This window comes from Podarcis gaigeae (genome assembly GCF_964106915.1).
Source record: "Podarcis gaigeae genome assembly, chromosome: 6".
Classification (NCBI taxonomy): domain Eukaryota; kingdom Metazoa; phylum Chordata; class Lepidosauria; order Squamata; family Lacertidae; genus Podarcis; species Podarcis gaigeae.
The window spans coordinates 40,312,065-40,329,154 of record NC_139682.1 but is presented as its reverse complement, the minus strand read 5'-3'; the positions used below and the strand labels follow the sequence as shown (position 1 = coordinate 40,329,154).

Below are 17,090 nucleotides of genomic sequence, written 5' to 3'. Positions count from 1 at the left end.
GCTTCTTGTTGAATCCTTCAACTTCCTGATTACATTTGCTTTTATAGCTGTCTTGCTCAATCAGCCTGCAGAAGTTTTCCTGATTATGAATTACAATGACACAATCTTTGGGAGACACAGCAAAGTAGATTTGCTTGTTTATTGACTTTCAGCTTCTGGGGAAATAAAGAGTAAAGTAAGCGTAGTGCTGGCATGTGACTCTCATACCAAGAAACCCCGGCAGTAAAAGCAAAGCAATTTATGAGTCAGAACTGCAAAATCATAAGATTGGCCTAAAATTCACAAGACTTCTAAAACAAATATTTCTATCTATAAGCTCATCTGGCTTTTTAATGATACTGCTTCTGGGAACCTAATTTGGATTGTATTTGTCCTTAAAATACCTGAGACAAGGCTGAGGTTTGGTTTCCATTTTATTGATGATGAACTCAATATAGAATGTTAAAAGAGTAGTATACTGAATGTTGATCAGGAACTGATTTCCTATGGCTCTCCAGGTGTTGTGGACTAAAGCTCCCATTCTCCCTGACCATTCACCCTGTTGGCTAGGGCTGATGGGAGTGATGGGATCTTATGATTTTGCAGTTCTGACTCATAAATTGCTTTGCTTTTACTGCCGGGGTTTCTTACAGGAATTACAACTAAATTTAATTTGTTATTTGAACACATGGGAACAGGAAGCTCCCTTATATTGAATCAGATAACTGGCATGGCCGGATCATTATTGTCTGCATCAGCTTTCCCTACCCTGGACTCCAACTCCCCTCAGACCATGTCAGCATGGATAATGAATGGCCAGGGATGATGGGAGTTGTAATGTGACAACATCTGGAGCAGATTAGGAAAGACTGGTTTACACTGATTGGCAGCCGCTCTCCAAGATTTCATAGAGACATGGTGAACAAATCAGTCACTTTCAGTTTTCCCTCAGTTTTCCAGTCTTACGTTCAGCTCACCCCATTTCTATATCTGTTGCATTTTAGTTATATTTTTTAAAGGGAGAGCAGTATAAAAATAATTATATATATACTGCATCTGCATTGATAACTTGCAGGCAGGTAAACATGTAGATTTCTTCCTTTGAAAAGTATTATGCTGAAGGAGATATCAGTGGTATTATGTATATGGGTTATGAGCTGATACAAACATGCAGAAGAAACCCATCACCTCTTTACCATTGTTATCTAGGTGTCTGTTTTTTAAAAAACTTCTGAATTGGCTCTTTGACTATGAAATCACATGTTCTGCTATAGGTTGCTGAAGAGGCAGATTGCAGCTGTGAATCACAGTAGTTATATGTTTTGACGTGAGGATTACTGAAGAGTCATGAAAGCCTTCAATCTCACTTCCTCTTTGAGCTTCTGATTCTCTTAAGGACAGAACCAGAAGTGATTTGCAATAAACTCACTTCTGTTTCCCAGTAACATGCAGCTTCACTTCCCAGTGAAGGCAGTGAATGTCCTATGTGTCTAGAGGCAGTGGAAGGATGGATGGCGGCTAATGGATTGAGGTCGAATCCTGACAAGATAGAAGTTATTGTTTCTGGGGGACAGAGGATGGGCAGCTGTGGGGGACTCCCTGTTCCCAAATGGTGTAACTATGCCACTAAAGGACCAGGTGCGCAGCCTGGGAGTCATTTTGGACTCATAGCTGTCCATGGAGGTACAGGTTAATTCTGTGTCCAGGGCAGCTGTCTACCAGCTCCATCTGGTACGCAGGCTGAGACCCTACGGGGCTGCAGACTGTCTCACTAGATTGGTACATGCCTTGGTTATCTTCTGCTTGGACTACTGCATTGTACTCTGTGTGGGGCTATCTCTGTAATAACTGTTCATCCTCCCATATGTTGTTAGGGACAGATGACCTGCTCCCACTCCCAGGAGCATGGCTGAGCCAAAGACGCTTTGCTCTCTCAAGTGCTGGCACTGCCTTTACTGGAGAGGTGCACTCCAAAATTCTATGTAGCATAGAAGGGCCCCAGCTGCTGCTCTCTTGTGTATTTAACTGCTCATGTGAGCACACAGTGTACCTGTCCACTGGAGCAGAACTCACAGAAGGTTGCAGTTCAGTTTGCTTAAGGATGATTTTTCAAGTACACCCAGAAACTGAACTGCAGTCTTTAAAGGGGTAGACCATGTGTGAGCAGGTATCTGCACAAAACATTTGGTGAAGATAACAAAGAGAAGATGAGTACAGTGCCTGGCAGTACACTGATGGGGGTGAGGCATCGGGTGGAAGTGCTATACTGATAGTATTTCAGTTGAAGCCTGGACATGTGGTCCTTGAAAGTATCGAGATCTGAGCCTTATGTTGATCCATTTCTGGAAAAGGAATCCTTTGGGAAAAATAAATATAGCCTCATAATGATGTGCAACAATAAAAGGGTAGCAGTCAGTTAAGTTTTACTCATAGCAGACCTTGAAACTAATGGGCCTAACTTAATCATGTTAATTTCAATAGGTCTGCTCTGAATAAAATTTAGTCAAATGCCACCCAAAATCTCTTTAAATAAGCTTGTCATGTCATGAACAGAAGCTTTCTGTATACCTCATTGTCATGGGAGTCGGTGAGGTGGATTTTCAACCTGATAGGGTTATCAGGGGAACAATAAGCCTGCCTTTCCTCTGGTCCCAATTTCAAAGGAAAGGAAATGCCAGTAGTTAAATAGAATCAAAGGCAAAAGTGCAGGCTACACATTCAGCTTCATATCTATCGGGCCTTAGTTCCTTATCTGCTGCCTTCTGTGATATTCCCAAGATGTGTCCTGCTTTTGTGTCATGTACACTTTCTTAACACAAGAGTAATCCTTGACTTTAGCATCAGACCAAACTCTTAGGAGTTGTTGTATAAATCAGGGATGCACACACTAGTAAATATATTAACACGCTCAAAGTCCACCTGCTAGAGTCAGATGCAAAATAGTAGATCAGCATTTAGAACTGAGCTAGAATTCCTCATTCACAAGCTTTCTTGATTTTAAGTGCCTAAAATTTTTTTAAGCCCATTTGTTGTTCCTATTGCTAAGCAATTAGGTGTCAAAACTCTTACATCTTACATCTTTCCTGCATATCATCCTGCAGTATAACAGTAAATTCCCATCTTATCTTTCTTCTGCTTTTGAAATGTGAGAAATAGCATTCTTCAATCCTGGGTGCTAGTTAGCCCCTTGAAGAACATTAGCATTTTTAAACATATTTTTTTATAAACCACTTGGAATTTTAATTTAAGATCAAGTGGTGTAGAAATGTTATGAAGCAAATAATCAAGCAAGCAATTCTTTTATATTTAGGCCAACATACCTTGCTGTCATTAGATGTTTTAAAGATGTGCTAAGATGCAAGTTAAATTACAATAAAACTGTTACAAAATTATTCTTGGCAATTTTATTCATTTATTTGTTATGTTCATTACCTGCAGAGCAAATATGGTGGCCCCAACCAAATTCAATAATGAAAAAACCACAGTATTTTAACTAAAACATTAAAGTCATTATAATCATAGCAGAATCTGAAGCAGCAACACCAGTAACTGGTCTGGGCCTGACATGTTACTTCCAAATAAGGAGATGGTCTGTATCTGAATGGGTGACTGCCCATGAACCACATGAATGCCACCTTGGGTCCCATGAGAGAAGATAGGCAGGATATCAATGTATGTATGTATGTATGTATGTATGTATGTATGTATGTATGTAAATAAAATGTTTATAGAAGCCAAAGTATTTCTCAAAAGTCCAAGTTATAAACACTGATGTTGACCAGTTGTTCCTTGCCATGTAGCAAAATTAAAACCATCTGTTGGTATTCAACTATATTTTTTTCCAGCAGTGCAAATATTAGTGCTAGCACAGCAGGACTTTGCCCCATCTTCTTCCCCTTCAGCCCAGAACACACCACCCCCAAATCTGCTTTGGGGGAATTCCCAAAATAAATTTAGAAGGTGCAGATTAAGAGGGAGAAGAGGGAGAGAACATTCCACTGCCCAAGAAGAAATCTTTGAACTTATGGAATGTTCTCCTTAGTGCTACAGTGAATGCAACAAATTTAAATTAGGTGTTGAATTGTGATAACTTCATCTAGCCCTGTACTATTCTTCCTTTCCAGAAAAACACCTAGATAACATCAGCATTGCAGGAACCAAGTATTATTTCAGGAAGACAGAAAGCACTTTATAAGGGGACTCTGTTGATTAAAGAATTGTTAATTAATCCCCTGTTTTTTGTTTATCTGTATAAATTTAAAAACAGTTGCATATTGTGAAAACTTTACTATAAGGTGCCTTTTGAAATATTGAACAAAGTGATATGAACAGTTCAAGAACTTACAATGTAATGAACACAATGCTGCCAGTTAAAAATTAACTACCTACCCTCCACATTTTCTTTTACAGTAATAAATCCGAAGAACAACAGCAAAGCAAAAAGGCATGCCAGTTTAAGTAATTAAGGGCACAGTCTCATTTTCTCTTTGTTGCATGAGAAGGAAGGGAACGGGAATCTCATGCGAACAGGTCAATCAGTGATTGTGACACTAGAATCTGAATCTAGTATTGATCAAAGTGTTTGTTCAAAAATAGAAAAGAAAACCTTCAAGTGACATAAATTAGAGCCTGGTGCGTTGACTCCCATACTTCCCAAGTGTCTTACAGGACAGCAGGAGCCAACCCCACTCTGTTATTTCCACGGTCAAAGACAGAGTAGTATTGGCCAATGAAAACATCGCCCAGAATCCAGAGCGGTCCAGCTGGGGGTTGCATGTCCAAGCCCTGGAATCCACTGGTGCAGAGAGCCATCCCATCGCTATTCTCCTAATGGGGAAAGAAACAATTATAGATGTGAGGGCAAACAATATTAATTTATCAGGGAGCAAATCATTCCCAATCCAGGATGCCAACATTCTGTACACAGAATAGGAGTTTCATCCATTGAACTGAAAATGCTTTGCTACAGACTGTATTTACCATTTTATATTTTTAAAAGGCAAATAAAGTGGAAGCACTGAGAGCACCACAAGGCAAGGACAAATCCTGATGGCCAGTTTGAAACCCTACTGGTAGTTTCTGGTTCCTATCTGCAACACAACCCACAAGGTCCTCATGCTCATGGGTTGGGAGTTAGACAGGATAAAGGAAAGTAAGTTGCCTGGAGCTTTCTTTCCTTCAGTTTGGGTTCTACATGTTTTGCTGTATTTCATTTGCCTAAGCTAGAGAGAAGTGAGGCAACTGGACTCAGAGAATGCATGCTGTGTCCTCTGACACCCTTCAAGCCAATCACGTTCCTCCTGGTATCCTTTCACTAGGAAGGGGGTTTCCCTATCACTGATAAAAGGATCCAAAGGGAGCTAGGGTTGCCTTCCAAACTCAATCTTCCTTATGCATCCTTTCAATGGCAAGGGCGCCTTGCCACAAACACACACTCTTAATTGTGTGTGCACATGCCCACACCTTGTGAATTATTATGTATCATCATTTACTTGTACAGATTAAAATTCCCCCTTGACATATAAGTAACAAGCATGCATGGAAGCTGTGGCCCTTTCCTCCCTTCTTAAACTGTTTTGATTGTAGAGTTCAATTAAAGAGGGTTAATAGGTAACCAATTGTCATTACACAATCCAAGCTATGCAGCCCTAGGAGTTCTGCCACAGTTTTGTTTTGTTTTGACCTCTCTGACGCATGATCCATGTCCAGAGTTTTCTGAATCTGAGTTCATGGAAAAGTTTCTTAACGAGGAAACTATTATTCCGAAAGAAGAACTGTTCTCGTGCCTCTTTCCTCAATGTGGAGCTAAAGAAAGATCTCACAAAACTAGCCCATACTTCCTCACAAATGGCAGGCATTCTTGTCTCGCAGAAGAGGACCCAAGAGAAAGAGGACTTACCTGGATGGTGTAGGCCTCTGGGGAAAGAGTGTAAGGGATCCCATTGATTGTGAAAGTAACGGTAGGCATTACGTTCAGGTTGCTGCATTCCATGGCATACTGCAAAACAATGGAGATGCTTGCAATGGTCCAAATACAGATTTTTGAAGTAAAACCAACCAACGAAAGAACCCACCTATGCAATTTGGGGAAGGGAAGTCTACATACAGGAGAAGAAACAACTGGATGCATTCTTTCTTGCACTGGGTCATTTAAAGGTATGTGCATGTAAAGGCATTGCCTCATAAATATGCATTTCAAACTGAATAAGAGGGGGGAAAGCTTGGAAGTAATGAGTTATAGCAGAAAAAACTGCTGTCAGTGAAAACGTTACACAGCCCCCTTTCTCCCCATCTGTATTTCAGCAGCATGTGGCAGTGGAGGAATGAGGCTCATGAAGTGATCCTCAATATGAGAATTAGGGGGTTACAAGCATATCCCTATTTTCAGCTGTGAAATATTAGACCAAGCTGCATGATTCCCTGGGTTTTGGCCATTTTCAATTTCAGGTATCTGACTGATTTTCATGACAGCTTTCTCCCAAAGAACTTCCTAAATTCATCTGGGCTGTCATTTCAGAGAACTCACCCGCAAAAACCATCTCCTTCCTCCAAAAAGAGACCCTCGCTTGGAAACTGTATTTAGCAGACACTTATGAGTACTTGACGCGGGTGGCGCTGCAGGCTAAACCACAGAGCCTAGGACTTGCCAATCAGAAGGTCGGCGGTTCGAATCCCCGTGACGGGGTGAGCTCCCGTTGCTCGGTCCCTGCTCCTGCCAACCTAGCAGTTCGAAAGCATGTCAGGTGCAAGTAGGTAAATAGGTACCGCTCCAGCGGGAAGGTAAACGGCGTTTCCGTGTGCTGCTCTGGTTTGCCAGAAGCGGCTTAGTCATGCTGGCCACATGACCCGCTGTCTGCGGACAAACACCGGCTCCCTCGGCCAATAAAGCGAGATGCGCGCCGCAACCCCAGAGTCGGTCATGACTGGACCTAATGGTCAGGGGCCCCTTACGAGTACTTAAAGTGGGATGCCAAATGCAGTACAAAGTAAACAACAACAAAAAACACCTAGATGGGTATTAATACGGATGGGCAGATCAGTCAATTTCAGTTTCTATCAGTTTGCAAACAAACAATAACAAATTAATTAGCCCTCATGAAAAGCCATCAAGATTTTAGTGAGAATTTCCCCCAACATACACATTTTTCTGTGTAATTTGTTTAAGATATATATTTTTGCAAAGCAGTTTTCCCCAATATCATGCATCTTTGCATGTTATTTTCACTAATGGATGCATTTATAAGCACACTTTATACTAGTATGTGCATTTTCATACACATTACAGTGATACCTCCGGTTACGAACTTAATCCATTCCGGAGGTCCGTTTGTAACCTGAAACCGCTCGTAATATGAGGCTTGCTTTTGGTAATGGAGCCTCCTGCTGCTGCCATCCTGCCAGCGCGTGACTTCCGCTCACATCTGGGGCAAAGGTTGCAACCGGGAGCATCTACTTCCGGGTTAGCAGAGTTCGTAACCTGCAGCATTCTCAAGGGGGGACGATATATAACACGAGGTCGCAAAACTGCATTGCAAAATTCAGAGAAGTGTTGAATTCAAAAAAGGATGCCTGTGTTTCTGATTCATGCTCTTTTGGAAGGTGCCAATCAGGTCAATTCACCTTTAAATGTGAACTGGGCCAAATCCCAACCCCCCAATGCCTAATGACGAAGGAAGAAAAGCAAAGGAGGACCAGGAAGCCCTAAAACCAGCAAAAAGTAAAATAGACGTGCAAAGAGAAAAGTATAGAGCTTGCCCTAGATGTGTGCCACTCCATCTGAGATGCTGTGGTGAGTTTCTTTTCCAAATCAGAACCTACCTCCCCATCCATAGGTACTGCTCCAATTAATGTCTGCATTCGCTTTATATCTTTAGAAGGACCTGTGATGAGAGAAGTCCCTGTGTCCACTATAGCTTGGCATCCTTCTGCACAAAATTCAATTGTTCCACCCACCTGGATACTGAAAAGAAGGACAATGAAATCAGCCCTGAATAAAGGGTGTGGATGGTTGCTGCTCCAGCAGAACTGCATTGCTGCCCTTATTGCCCATCTTATTATATGGTAACCTGACCAGAATACTCTTTTCCTGGATGTGTGACTGCTATATCACATGTCTGTGTTTACTTTCCAGGCTTGGAAAGTGTGAGAACGGAAGCCGGTCTTATCTCTTCCATTTGTACTGTTCTTTTGTACTTCTTTACTCTCTCTCTTTTGGAGAAGAAGTGAAAGGACGCCATGATTGCTTTGTCCTGTATATATTGCTTAATAAATACTTAGAATGCACACACCTACACTCCGCGTCGTTTCTGCTATGAGTGTTTCTGCTATGAGTGTTTCTGCCATGAGCGTGCACATAGTCTTTTGATATGTGTTGCTGGTGCGCATGTCCCAGGCTGCACTTCATCAGGAAGATGCCTGGAGAGGTCTGTCTCATTCCGGGAGCTGCGTGGGCATGTTCCGACAGACCAGAATACTCTTTTCATTTTTAATGGCTGCCATTTTCCTCTTGGCTTTTCGCTCTTTGCAGCTGTAGCCATCTAGGCCATGGGTAGGCAAACTAAGGCCCAGGGGCCGGATCCGGCCCAATCGCCTTCTCAATCTGGCCCGCGGACCGTCCGGGAATCAGTGTGTTTTTACATGAGTATAATGTGTCCTTTTATTTGAAATGCATCTCTGGGTTATTTGTGAAGCCTGCCTGGTGTTTTGACATGAGTAGAATGTGTGCTTTTATTTAAAATGCATCTCTGGGTTATTTATGGGGCATAGGAATTTGTTCAACCCCCCCCCCAAAAAAATATAGTCTGCCCCCAACAAGGTCTGAGGGACAGTGGACTGACCCCCTGCTGAAAAGGTTTGCTGACCCCTGATCTAGGCCCTGGGCAGCTGGTAAAGATCAGAAGATCCATAAGAGACAAACAAGATAATGCTTCAAATGCATCTTTGTATTCTGAGGAGTATGGCATGCAGGGGATTTAACCCTTTCTCTTGCTCTGTTTTCCCATTGAGAATCACCTCCTGAAGCTGCCATTTTTGTCTTTATCTGTTTTGGAGACTAATGGCAGCTTTGGATGTTACAGGGGAAAGGACCACATCATGGTCCCAGTCTGGACTGGAGGACCCCCATGGCTGCATATTGGAATTCCAAGACTATAATAGATATCACCCAAGCAATGAGCTACTAAGCTTCAAAACTACAGGCAGCAGTTGCCTCCTTTACATAACTGGGGAAGGTAGCCTGGAATTTCTGCACCCAAGGAAATGGTCTAATAACACTTTCCATCAGTGCAAGGATATCTGCTTGTACAACAGAACTTCCCCCCTCCCCCCACCTGTTCTGGGGTTTCTCCCAACCCTCCGGAGCAGATTTGGGAAGGGCACAAGGCACCCATGGGGAGAGAAGTGGGGAATTTCCATTGCACAAGCAGATATCCTTGTGTGATGACAGAGCATGCTAGTTGGATACTGCCCTCAGTTCCCTGGATTTTGGCCTATGTTGATGTCAGGAAAGCATATTACTGATTTTCATTACAGCCTTCTCTCTACAAACTTTCCCATCTTTTTCTGTGCTGTCATTTCAGAAGAAGAAGAAGAGTTTGGATTTGATATCCCGCCTTTCACTCCCTTTAAGGAGTCTCAAAGCGGCTAACATTCTCCTTTCCCTTCCTCCCCCACAACAAACACTCTGTGAGGTGAGTGGGGCTGAGAGACTTCAAAGAAGTGTGACTGGCCCAAGGTCACCCAGCAGCTGCATGTGGAGGAGCGGAGACGCGAACCCGGTTCCCCAGATTACGAGACTACTGCTCTTAACCACTACACCACACACACCAAGAAATAAGAGGCACTTACTTATCCAGTAGAATCTGCCAGTATCCCTGTTTAGTGACTGGAATCCAGTTGAGGCTTCCACTAAAATGGGAAGGATCAAAGCCACCAAAGATCAGTTCCCCTCCTATAGAAGAATCTGGGTTCCTGGAAAAGAATTGGGATTTCCTTTGATGTGGGCCTTTCCATCAGTGTAATTCCACTTTACTCCACTGATATTTCACATGAATTCCCTGCGTTTTTTAAATCTCTGCATGTATAAACAGTGGCGTAGCGTGGGTTGTCAGCACCCGGGGCAAGGCAAGTAATTTGCGCCCCCTAACCCGTGGATTTGCGCCCCCTAACCCTAACCCCCAGATGTTGTGGCCGGTGCGGCCGGCCCCCCCTGCACCCCCCACGCTACACCACTGCCACAAAGTAGTGCGAGGCTTAATCACATGGCGGGGAAGAAGGCAGCAACTGGGTCCCGGGGGCGTCTCTGATGTGGCCTTACGGGCACCATTTGCAAGCGGGGAGCGGCACCCCATCCGCGCGAGCGCGCCCCCAGACGCAGGAGCCGCGCAGGCAGGGCTGGGGGCTGAGGCGCCAATGGAGGGGGGATGAAGGGCCTGCGAAGCCCTCGAGCACCAGAGAGCTGCTCCTGGTTTCGCGGGGGGGGGGGGGCTCGGCCGGGGGCGGCAGCCCTTTTGTCCGCAGGATGGCAGCGGCGCCACCGGCCAGCCCCATTACCGGCCCGGCCAGCCTCCCGGGGCGCCAGGGCTCCGCCGCAACTAACACCTTCCCTCCAAAACTGGGCTGGTCGGATGTAGTTCTCTCCCGCGCTCAGCTCTGCGCTGGGCGGCCGCTGCATTTTCCCTCCCCCAGATAGTCCCTCCCTCGCTCTCTCTCCGCTCCGCAACGCACGCCTGGCACCCTCCCCCTCCACAGTGGGCGGCGACCCGGCAGCTCGGATCAGATTCGCACAGCCAGCACTGTGAGAGAGAGTGAGCCAGGACCAGGTAGGGGCAGAGAGCTCCGAGTGCGCCCCCAAAAATGTTGCGCCCGGTGCGGCTGGCACCCCTTGCACCCCCCACGCTACGCCACTGTGTATAAATAGTCACCATCTGCTTGCCTTTTGGTCTCAGTTTTCATTTATTTTATTTAATGCAGATGCTGGCCTTGAAAGACAAGCCAGTGACTGGTATTGTTGGTCATGTTCTCATACCTGTTCAGGTAAACAGAGAATATTGGCAAGTTCACCAAGTTTTGAGCCATCATATTATCAAAGACGGGGGTGACTCCATCCACCGCCAGGGATGGGTAGGCCAGACCAAGGATCCCATCAAATTCTGAATCCAGAAAGGTGTTGCCAGGCTCATTGACACTCTCTGCAAACTGCTGATTGGCTACAGTGATTCCTTCAACCTGGAGGGCAGAAGTCCTACACATTATTTCTCATCCTATGGTCATGTAAGAAACCAGTTATGGTGAAACCCAGAAGGTAAAGTTCAGAGAGAAGGAAACATTTGGGATATTATTATTATTATTATTAAAATTTATTACCTGTCATTCATCTTAATGTTTTAGGGCTAGTTACAACAATTAAAACACAATGTTAATATCAAAACACAATAGTAAAAAAAAAGTTTAAAGCCAAACTTAAAATTCCGAAATTATGTACAATGAAAGATATAACAAGGAAACATGAGAAAAGACTGGAGTTGATGCCTGACTACACAGACTCAACCAAGGCCTTGGACTAATAATAATAATAATAATAATAATAATAATAATAATAATAATAATTGTACCCTGCCCATCTGACTGTGTTGCCCCAGCCACTCTGGGCTGGTGCCAGTTTAAAGTATACCATATACTGGGATGTAAAGACTAATAGTCTCAATCAATGTGAGGCAGTTTCATATGCTCAAGATGCAGTAAGTATTACAGGAGAATCTCTTAAGGCCCAAGACATAGTAGTAATTTTCTTTGAACATCCTGATTTATATGAACTAGGAGTGCTGAGCATCTTCTAAGATCAGGTCTTTTGGAGCTAGGAAGAGTTCTGGACTTGAAACCCTGAGAAAAACAAGGATGCCCTCTGCCCCCTAAAAGGTGTTAATGTGTGGCCCTGTCTTGTCCAGGTAACACTTCATCATCTCAAAGGAGAACAGGATATGATAAGAAGGCTTTGAGAAGCATAAAAGAAAGAAGTGGGTTTTCTACTCACAGTCACTTGATCCATTCCAATTATTCCCGTCAAGCTACCTGTGCCATATTGAATGGAAAAAGCAGTCCCCACTTCGCTGTAGGTGCTGGATTGTGATGGCTGATACCTGGAGTGTGCAGCTGTGGGGGGTTTTTAAGGGGGGGAATTGTGAGAACACTGCAGGAATAATAATAATAATAATAATAATAATAATAATAATAATAATAATAATAAATAATTTTATTTATATCCCGCCCTCCCCTGCCGAAGCTGGGCTCAGGGCGGCTAACAACAATCAAAATAGTCCAGCATTCTAAAAACATTCATTATAAAATTAATTAAAATCAAATTAATGGCACGCCATAACAGGCATATGAGGAACAATATGGAACCATAGTGGCATGAACCCTCATTGCCCAGCCCAGCACATGCTTACCCTCAGAAGTGCCATTGTGTTCAATCGGTCTTTCTTTCAAACAAGAATCTAGTGCAATGATGCAGATAGATTCCAATGAAAAGTACTGGGGTGAATCAGGTGATATTTGTTACTGCCTTTTCAGGATGACAATACACAGTCAGTAATTATATCTTAGAGTAACACCTGAGTTATTGGGGCCTGTATTAATCAGTGTGGATAGGTGACATTTGATAACCAGAAACCTGAAGAATGCCCTAGAAATACGCATTGTGAGTGCCCAGAAATATTGTATTAATTATTGTGGGTTGCTTTATTGCTTTGTTAAAACTGAGTTTGCTTGTGTTTTGGCATCATCTATTATTGCTATTTGGGTAAATGTAAAACACCATATTCTGCATTGCCCTATACATATCCAGGCATACCATATATGCACAAGAATTCTGTGGATATGATTGATTAGTTTCCTAAAAACATTTTTTCACTAGCCTAAGTTTTCCAGTTTTGTCAGAAATTAATATTTATTGTACCCAATTTTGTGCCTTAATGGACCTTTTGAGGTTGGGTTTTGCATTCCCTTGCTTAGTGGTTTTGCACAGTATCCACATGACACAGTCCAAATCCAAAGGCAGCCACATATTTTGTTGACTTTTTTTTTTGGCACTGCCGATATGCGTTGCCATACATCCCAGATATTTTGCTGATTTCCACCCAGGCACTGCTTCTCATAGTATTCCAGGTATGTCTGGGAAAATCCAAAAAGTAGCATCCCCCCAAAAAAATCTGTCCATATTAACTTGAGGGGGGGGGGATATGAGATGCAATTCTGATGTGGATGACACCATGTGGATACTTTTATGCAGCACCATTTCCCCCAAAAATTGCTGTGTGGAAACGACCTTGGTCTCACTGAACACAGCAAGACTTACTCCTGAGTTAACATGCAGAAAACGACAGTCAATTATTTTGCATTCACTATTCGACAATTCTTCCAGCGCTTCGCTTATTTACACAATAATTTTTTACTTAGAAAAATCGCCCCAAGCTGCTTTTTCCTATCACCATTCGTCAGAGAATCTGTCTGAATGTATTCTTTTTTTCATCATTTATCATAGTAAATGCGCCTCCCTGTGGTGAAATCATGATCACACCCTGACAAGCAAGAAGAAGTAAGACTTAACTCAAAGATTTTCATGGCTAATCATTTCCCCTCTGGACTGTTCCTCTTTTTTCCCTTCTTTACAACAGATTCTTCCTGTGCTCATATTCATTTTATAGTAAACACTTTCCAATCACAAGAGAGTAACTTGCAACACAATCAGCAGGGGAGGAAGATAATTTGACTCCCATTTTACAGATGGGATAAAGTACAGCTTACATATCGCAGCCACCAGACGGAGCCCACTTTACTTTGTATCACACAGAAGCCATGATGTGATGTGATCTATATCCAAGTATCAAGTTACCACAAACAGCCGTATGGAAAGATTGGTGGCAGGTGTAGGGGGAATTGCCTGACCCTATGATGAAGGGCCTGAGTGTGTGTGTTTTTAAAATAAGGTTTTATTAAAGCTTTCCATCAAACACAGCTTGCCCTGAGGGCCACATTTCCTCATAAGCAATCTTTCAGGGGCCATATGCCAGTGGCAGGTGGGCAGAGGTGAAGAAGCAGGTGGAGAAACAAGGGAGTCTTATCTCTGTACAGTCAGCTCCATGCAAAGCAGAGGTTTACACAGACATCCCTCCAACCAGGGAAGCAAGAGGCCTGATCACAATTCAGAAACAAGTTCTGGCTGGGCAAAGCACTCGAGGATGAGTGTGGAGCAGGGGTGTCCCCTGAGGGCAAGATAAGAGAGCTCTGGAAGGCCTGAGGTTCACCACCTCTGAACTGCATGGTAACAGTTTGCACAGAGCACAGTTTAAAGTAGGTTCTTCATGGGTCTCCATGATATGTAAAATCAAGATGTGATTCGTACATCAGGATACAAAGCGCTTTGTAACCAAGGAACCTGACCCCTGCCTTCGACTCAGGGAGTTGACCCTTACATATCACTTTTTTTGCAGCTTATAGTGAATTTACTCTTTAAACACAACCAAAGTCCACCCACAGCCCATTCCTCTCCTCCCACCCCCATCCATACCGCAAGCTTTGCTGACACAGTAAACGGATGGCACCCAGAGGTTGGAGGAACCTGTGTCAAAGAGCACAGTGAAATTCTGAGGAGGATTCCCGATGGAGATCCGTCCAAAATATTCTACCTAGCAGAAAGGGGAAAAAACAACATTTCTTTTCCAGGTATTGTGATGGAGAAATACTCAGCACAGCCACAGAAAAGCAGAAGCCTTTCCCAACCTTTGCCCATTCAGCATTTACAATATGCCCCTTTGCAGAGACATATGGAATTAGGGACTTGGAAAAAGAGATCTGAACTTTAGCTCTGTATCTTGACCTAGAAGTACACAGCTAATGTGATATACCATCCCAGCTTTCTAACTAGAACATCTTATTGGTGGAAAGAATGTGATTCTTTCCCCACAATGCCCCTTCAGATAGCAATAATGCAACAACATTGGGGAAGCATCGCAGAATAGCTAACAAAGCTATAAATCCAGTATAAATCCATCACTAATGCACTATTATTGCACCAGGGACAGGTTGCAGAATATACTAGAGGAACGGTGAGATAAACACCAGTCTGGCAGGACTGAAAGAGAGGCACAGAATTAGATGGTATCCGGGTGGGGTTTGTGATCTGATATGCAGCAGGGGATTTCCTGCTTGTAGCTGTGCTTTGCTTCCTTCTGTGCTGAACTTGTACATTTGTAAATGCCTTAAGTCTCCAGTGATCTCTCCTCCAAAGGAAACCAAAGCTGGGTTAAGTGCTGCCCTTGGAACTTCTTGTTGCTTGGAGGAAGTGGGGAGTACATAAAATTATAATGATGTTCTTCCCCACATAAGGGAAGTAAAATGTAGAAATAATTGGATTCATTACATATATGCATATACTGAATAGAACCCTTTGTCTAAGACCAGAGCTGCTTTTCAAAGTGGCCCATCAAAAAGAAAACGAATAAGCCAACAGCTTGCAGAGCAGATATATGGCAAGGTGCCATATATTATCTAATTTCTGAATTTGTATAGATTCGGTTGAAGTGGGAGACAGGGAGCTTGTCTAAAGGTCCTTCATGCAAAAACCACACACAACAACAACAATGCAACATCTGTCTCCTTTGTCGTTGCCATATTGCTGCTTCTCATGGTTCCGCTTCAGCAGCTCTTAACTTACATCAAAATAGTTGAGGAGTGGCTCGTTGGCTTCCTGGATAGCTGAGCAATCCTGGGTGTACTGGATCATATCCAACTTGTGGGCCTTCCAGAACTGAGACAGTTGCCCACGTTCCCTCAAAGTCTTCCTCAAAGATTTATGTCTTCTCAGGGGAACTCTGAGGGAAAGCAGAAGAAAATATAAGTAATGCTGCACTGTAAAAACTAAGAAAAGCATTCTTATGAGGAAAAACTATACAGCAGTTGCCACCAACTCTATGGTTTTTATTGCTCATATCTTTAGAACTCTGTCCATGGCGTATTTCTTAAGAGTTCACCGCTGGCTTTGTTGTTGTTACCATGAGATAGTTATTGCCTGATATCAATAGAAAGCCAACCTAGATGAAGTGGCAAATACGTTTTCTGCAGTTGGTCATTATTTGCCATGTATTGTTATGCACTCTGTGGATCCCATTAGCAATGCTCCACACAGTGTGAGATTTGATCACCATGCGCCTTTGCTTTGGAGCATCATTCACCACACATTCTTGGGGCACTTGTTTGCCAGTGTTGGAAGTCTGTGTGCTGTAACAAATTTGGGGCGCTAGTTTTAAGTGTCCTGCCGTTTGCAGGATTGAGCCTCACAGCTAAGCCTTGTGACTGGGCAATGTCTACTGCTTGAAAGAAGAAAAAATAAAGCCAAGGAAATGTGCTTACCTGTGAAATCCACTGGCCAGCCAAATGCAAAACATGAAAAGGATCAACAGCTTCATCCTGGCAGTACAGGTCTTATGCTTTCCTTGACTTGTAATAACTGAACAAAGGTTTTGTACTTATACCCACATGCCCAGCCCAGCCCAGCCCCTGTGATAAAGCTGAAGAAAAATATACAGCAAAAAGGCCACACCACTTAATGTCAATATAACACCTTGGAAGAGAAATGAGTCATTGGACCTGTGTGCCATTCCAGCGACAAAAGATTAGGTGATTTCTGGACACAATCAGGAAAGGGGAGGAATAATGGCACCCACTGGTTATAGGTGTGTATAGATAAAGGCACCAATGTCTCATCTGTGTGTATAGAGTTTCTGAAATTGAATATATATGAAGTAGCCCTTAGTCTTTATGGTGTCACTGCACTTTTTATTACTTTTGTACATGCATGCAATAGGCAAAATTGTGTGCAAAAACATGCATACTTTTGTACATTGAAATGCTGATGAATTTTCACAATGACTTTTTTTAAAGGACATATGTAGAAATGCAGAGAACTGAATTTAAGATTGGAAAAATGAGAAACCGAGAGAAGTCAAAATTGGCAGATTTCCCCACCCATATCTCAACCACAGTTTATCTGTCCTGACAGATACAAATAATGTCTGTGCAAAGTTGAAGTACAAGACCAGCCCTACAGATATTCA

The 17,090-nt window shown here is 43.1% G+C and overlaps 1 protein-coding gene and 1 long non-coding RNA gene across 2 annotated transcripts; one reads left to right on the top strand and one right to left on the bottom strand.

The window, feature by feature from the left end:
• Nucleotides 1-3,368: 3,368 nt before the first annotated feature.
• Nucleotides 3,369-16,480, bottom strand: CTSE (cathepsin E). The gene is made up of 9 exons (XM_083745607.1): nucleotides 16,387-16,480; nucleotides 15,692-15,848; nucleotides 14,546-14,663; nucleotides 12,011-12,129; nucleotides 11,006-11,205; nucleotides 9,826-9,948; nucleotides 7,798-7,939; nucleotides 5,879-5,977; nucleotides 3,369-4,806 (listed from the first exon to the last, which is right to left on the bottom strand). The coding sequence occupies exons 1-9, from the start codon at nucleotides 16,440-16,442 to the stop codon at nucleotides 4,642-4,644; spliced, it is 1,179 nt and encodes a 392-aa protein (XP_083601733.1). The 5' UTR covers nucleotides 16,443-16,480; the 3' UTR covers nucleotides 3,369-4,641.
• LOC310847649 lies at nucleotides 5,984-7,965 on the top strand. The gene is made up of 3 exons (XR_014565935.1): nucleotides 5,984-6,135; nucleotides 7,579-7,768; nucleotides 7,854-7,965. It is a non-coding gene; the product is annotated as an uncharacterized lncRNA (long non-coding RNA).
• Nucleotides 16,481-17,090: the final 610 nt, after the last annotated feature.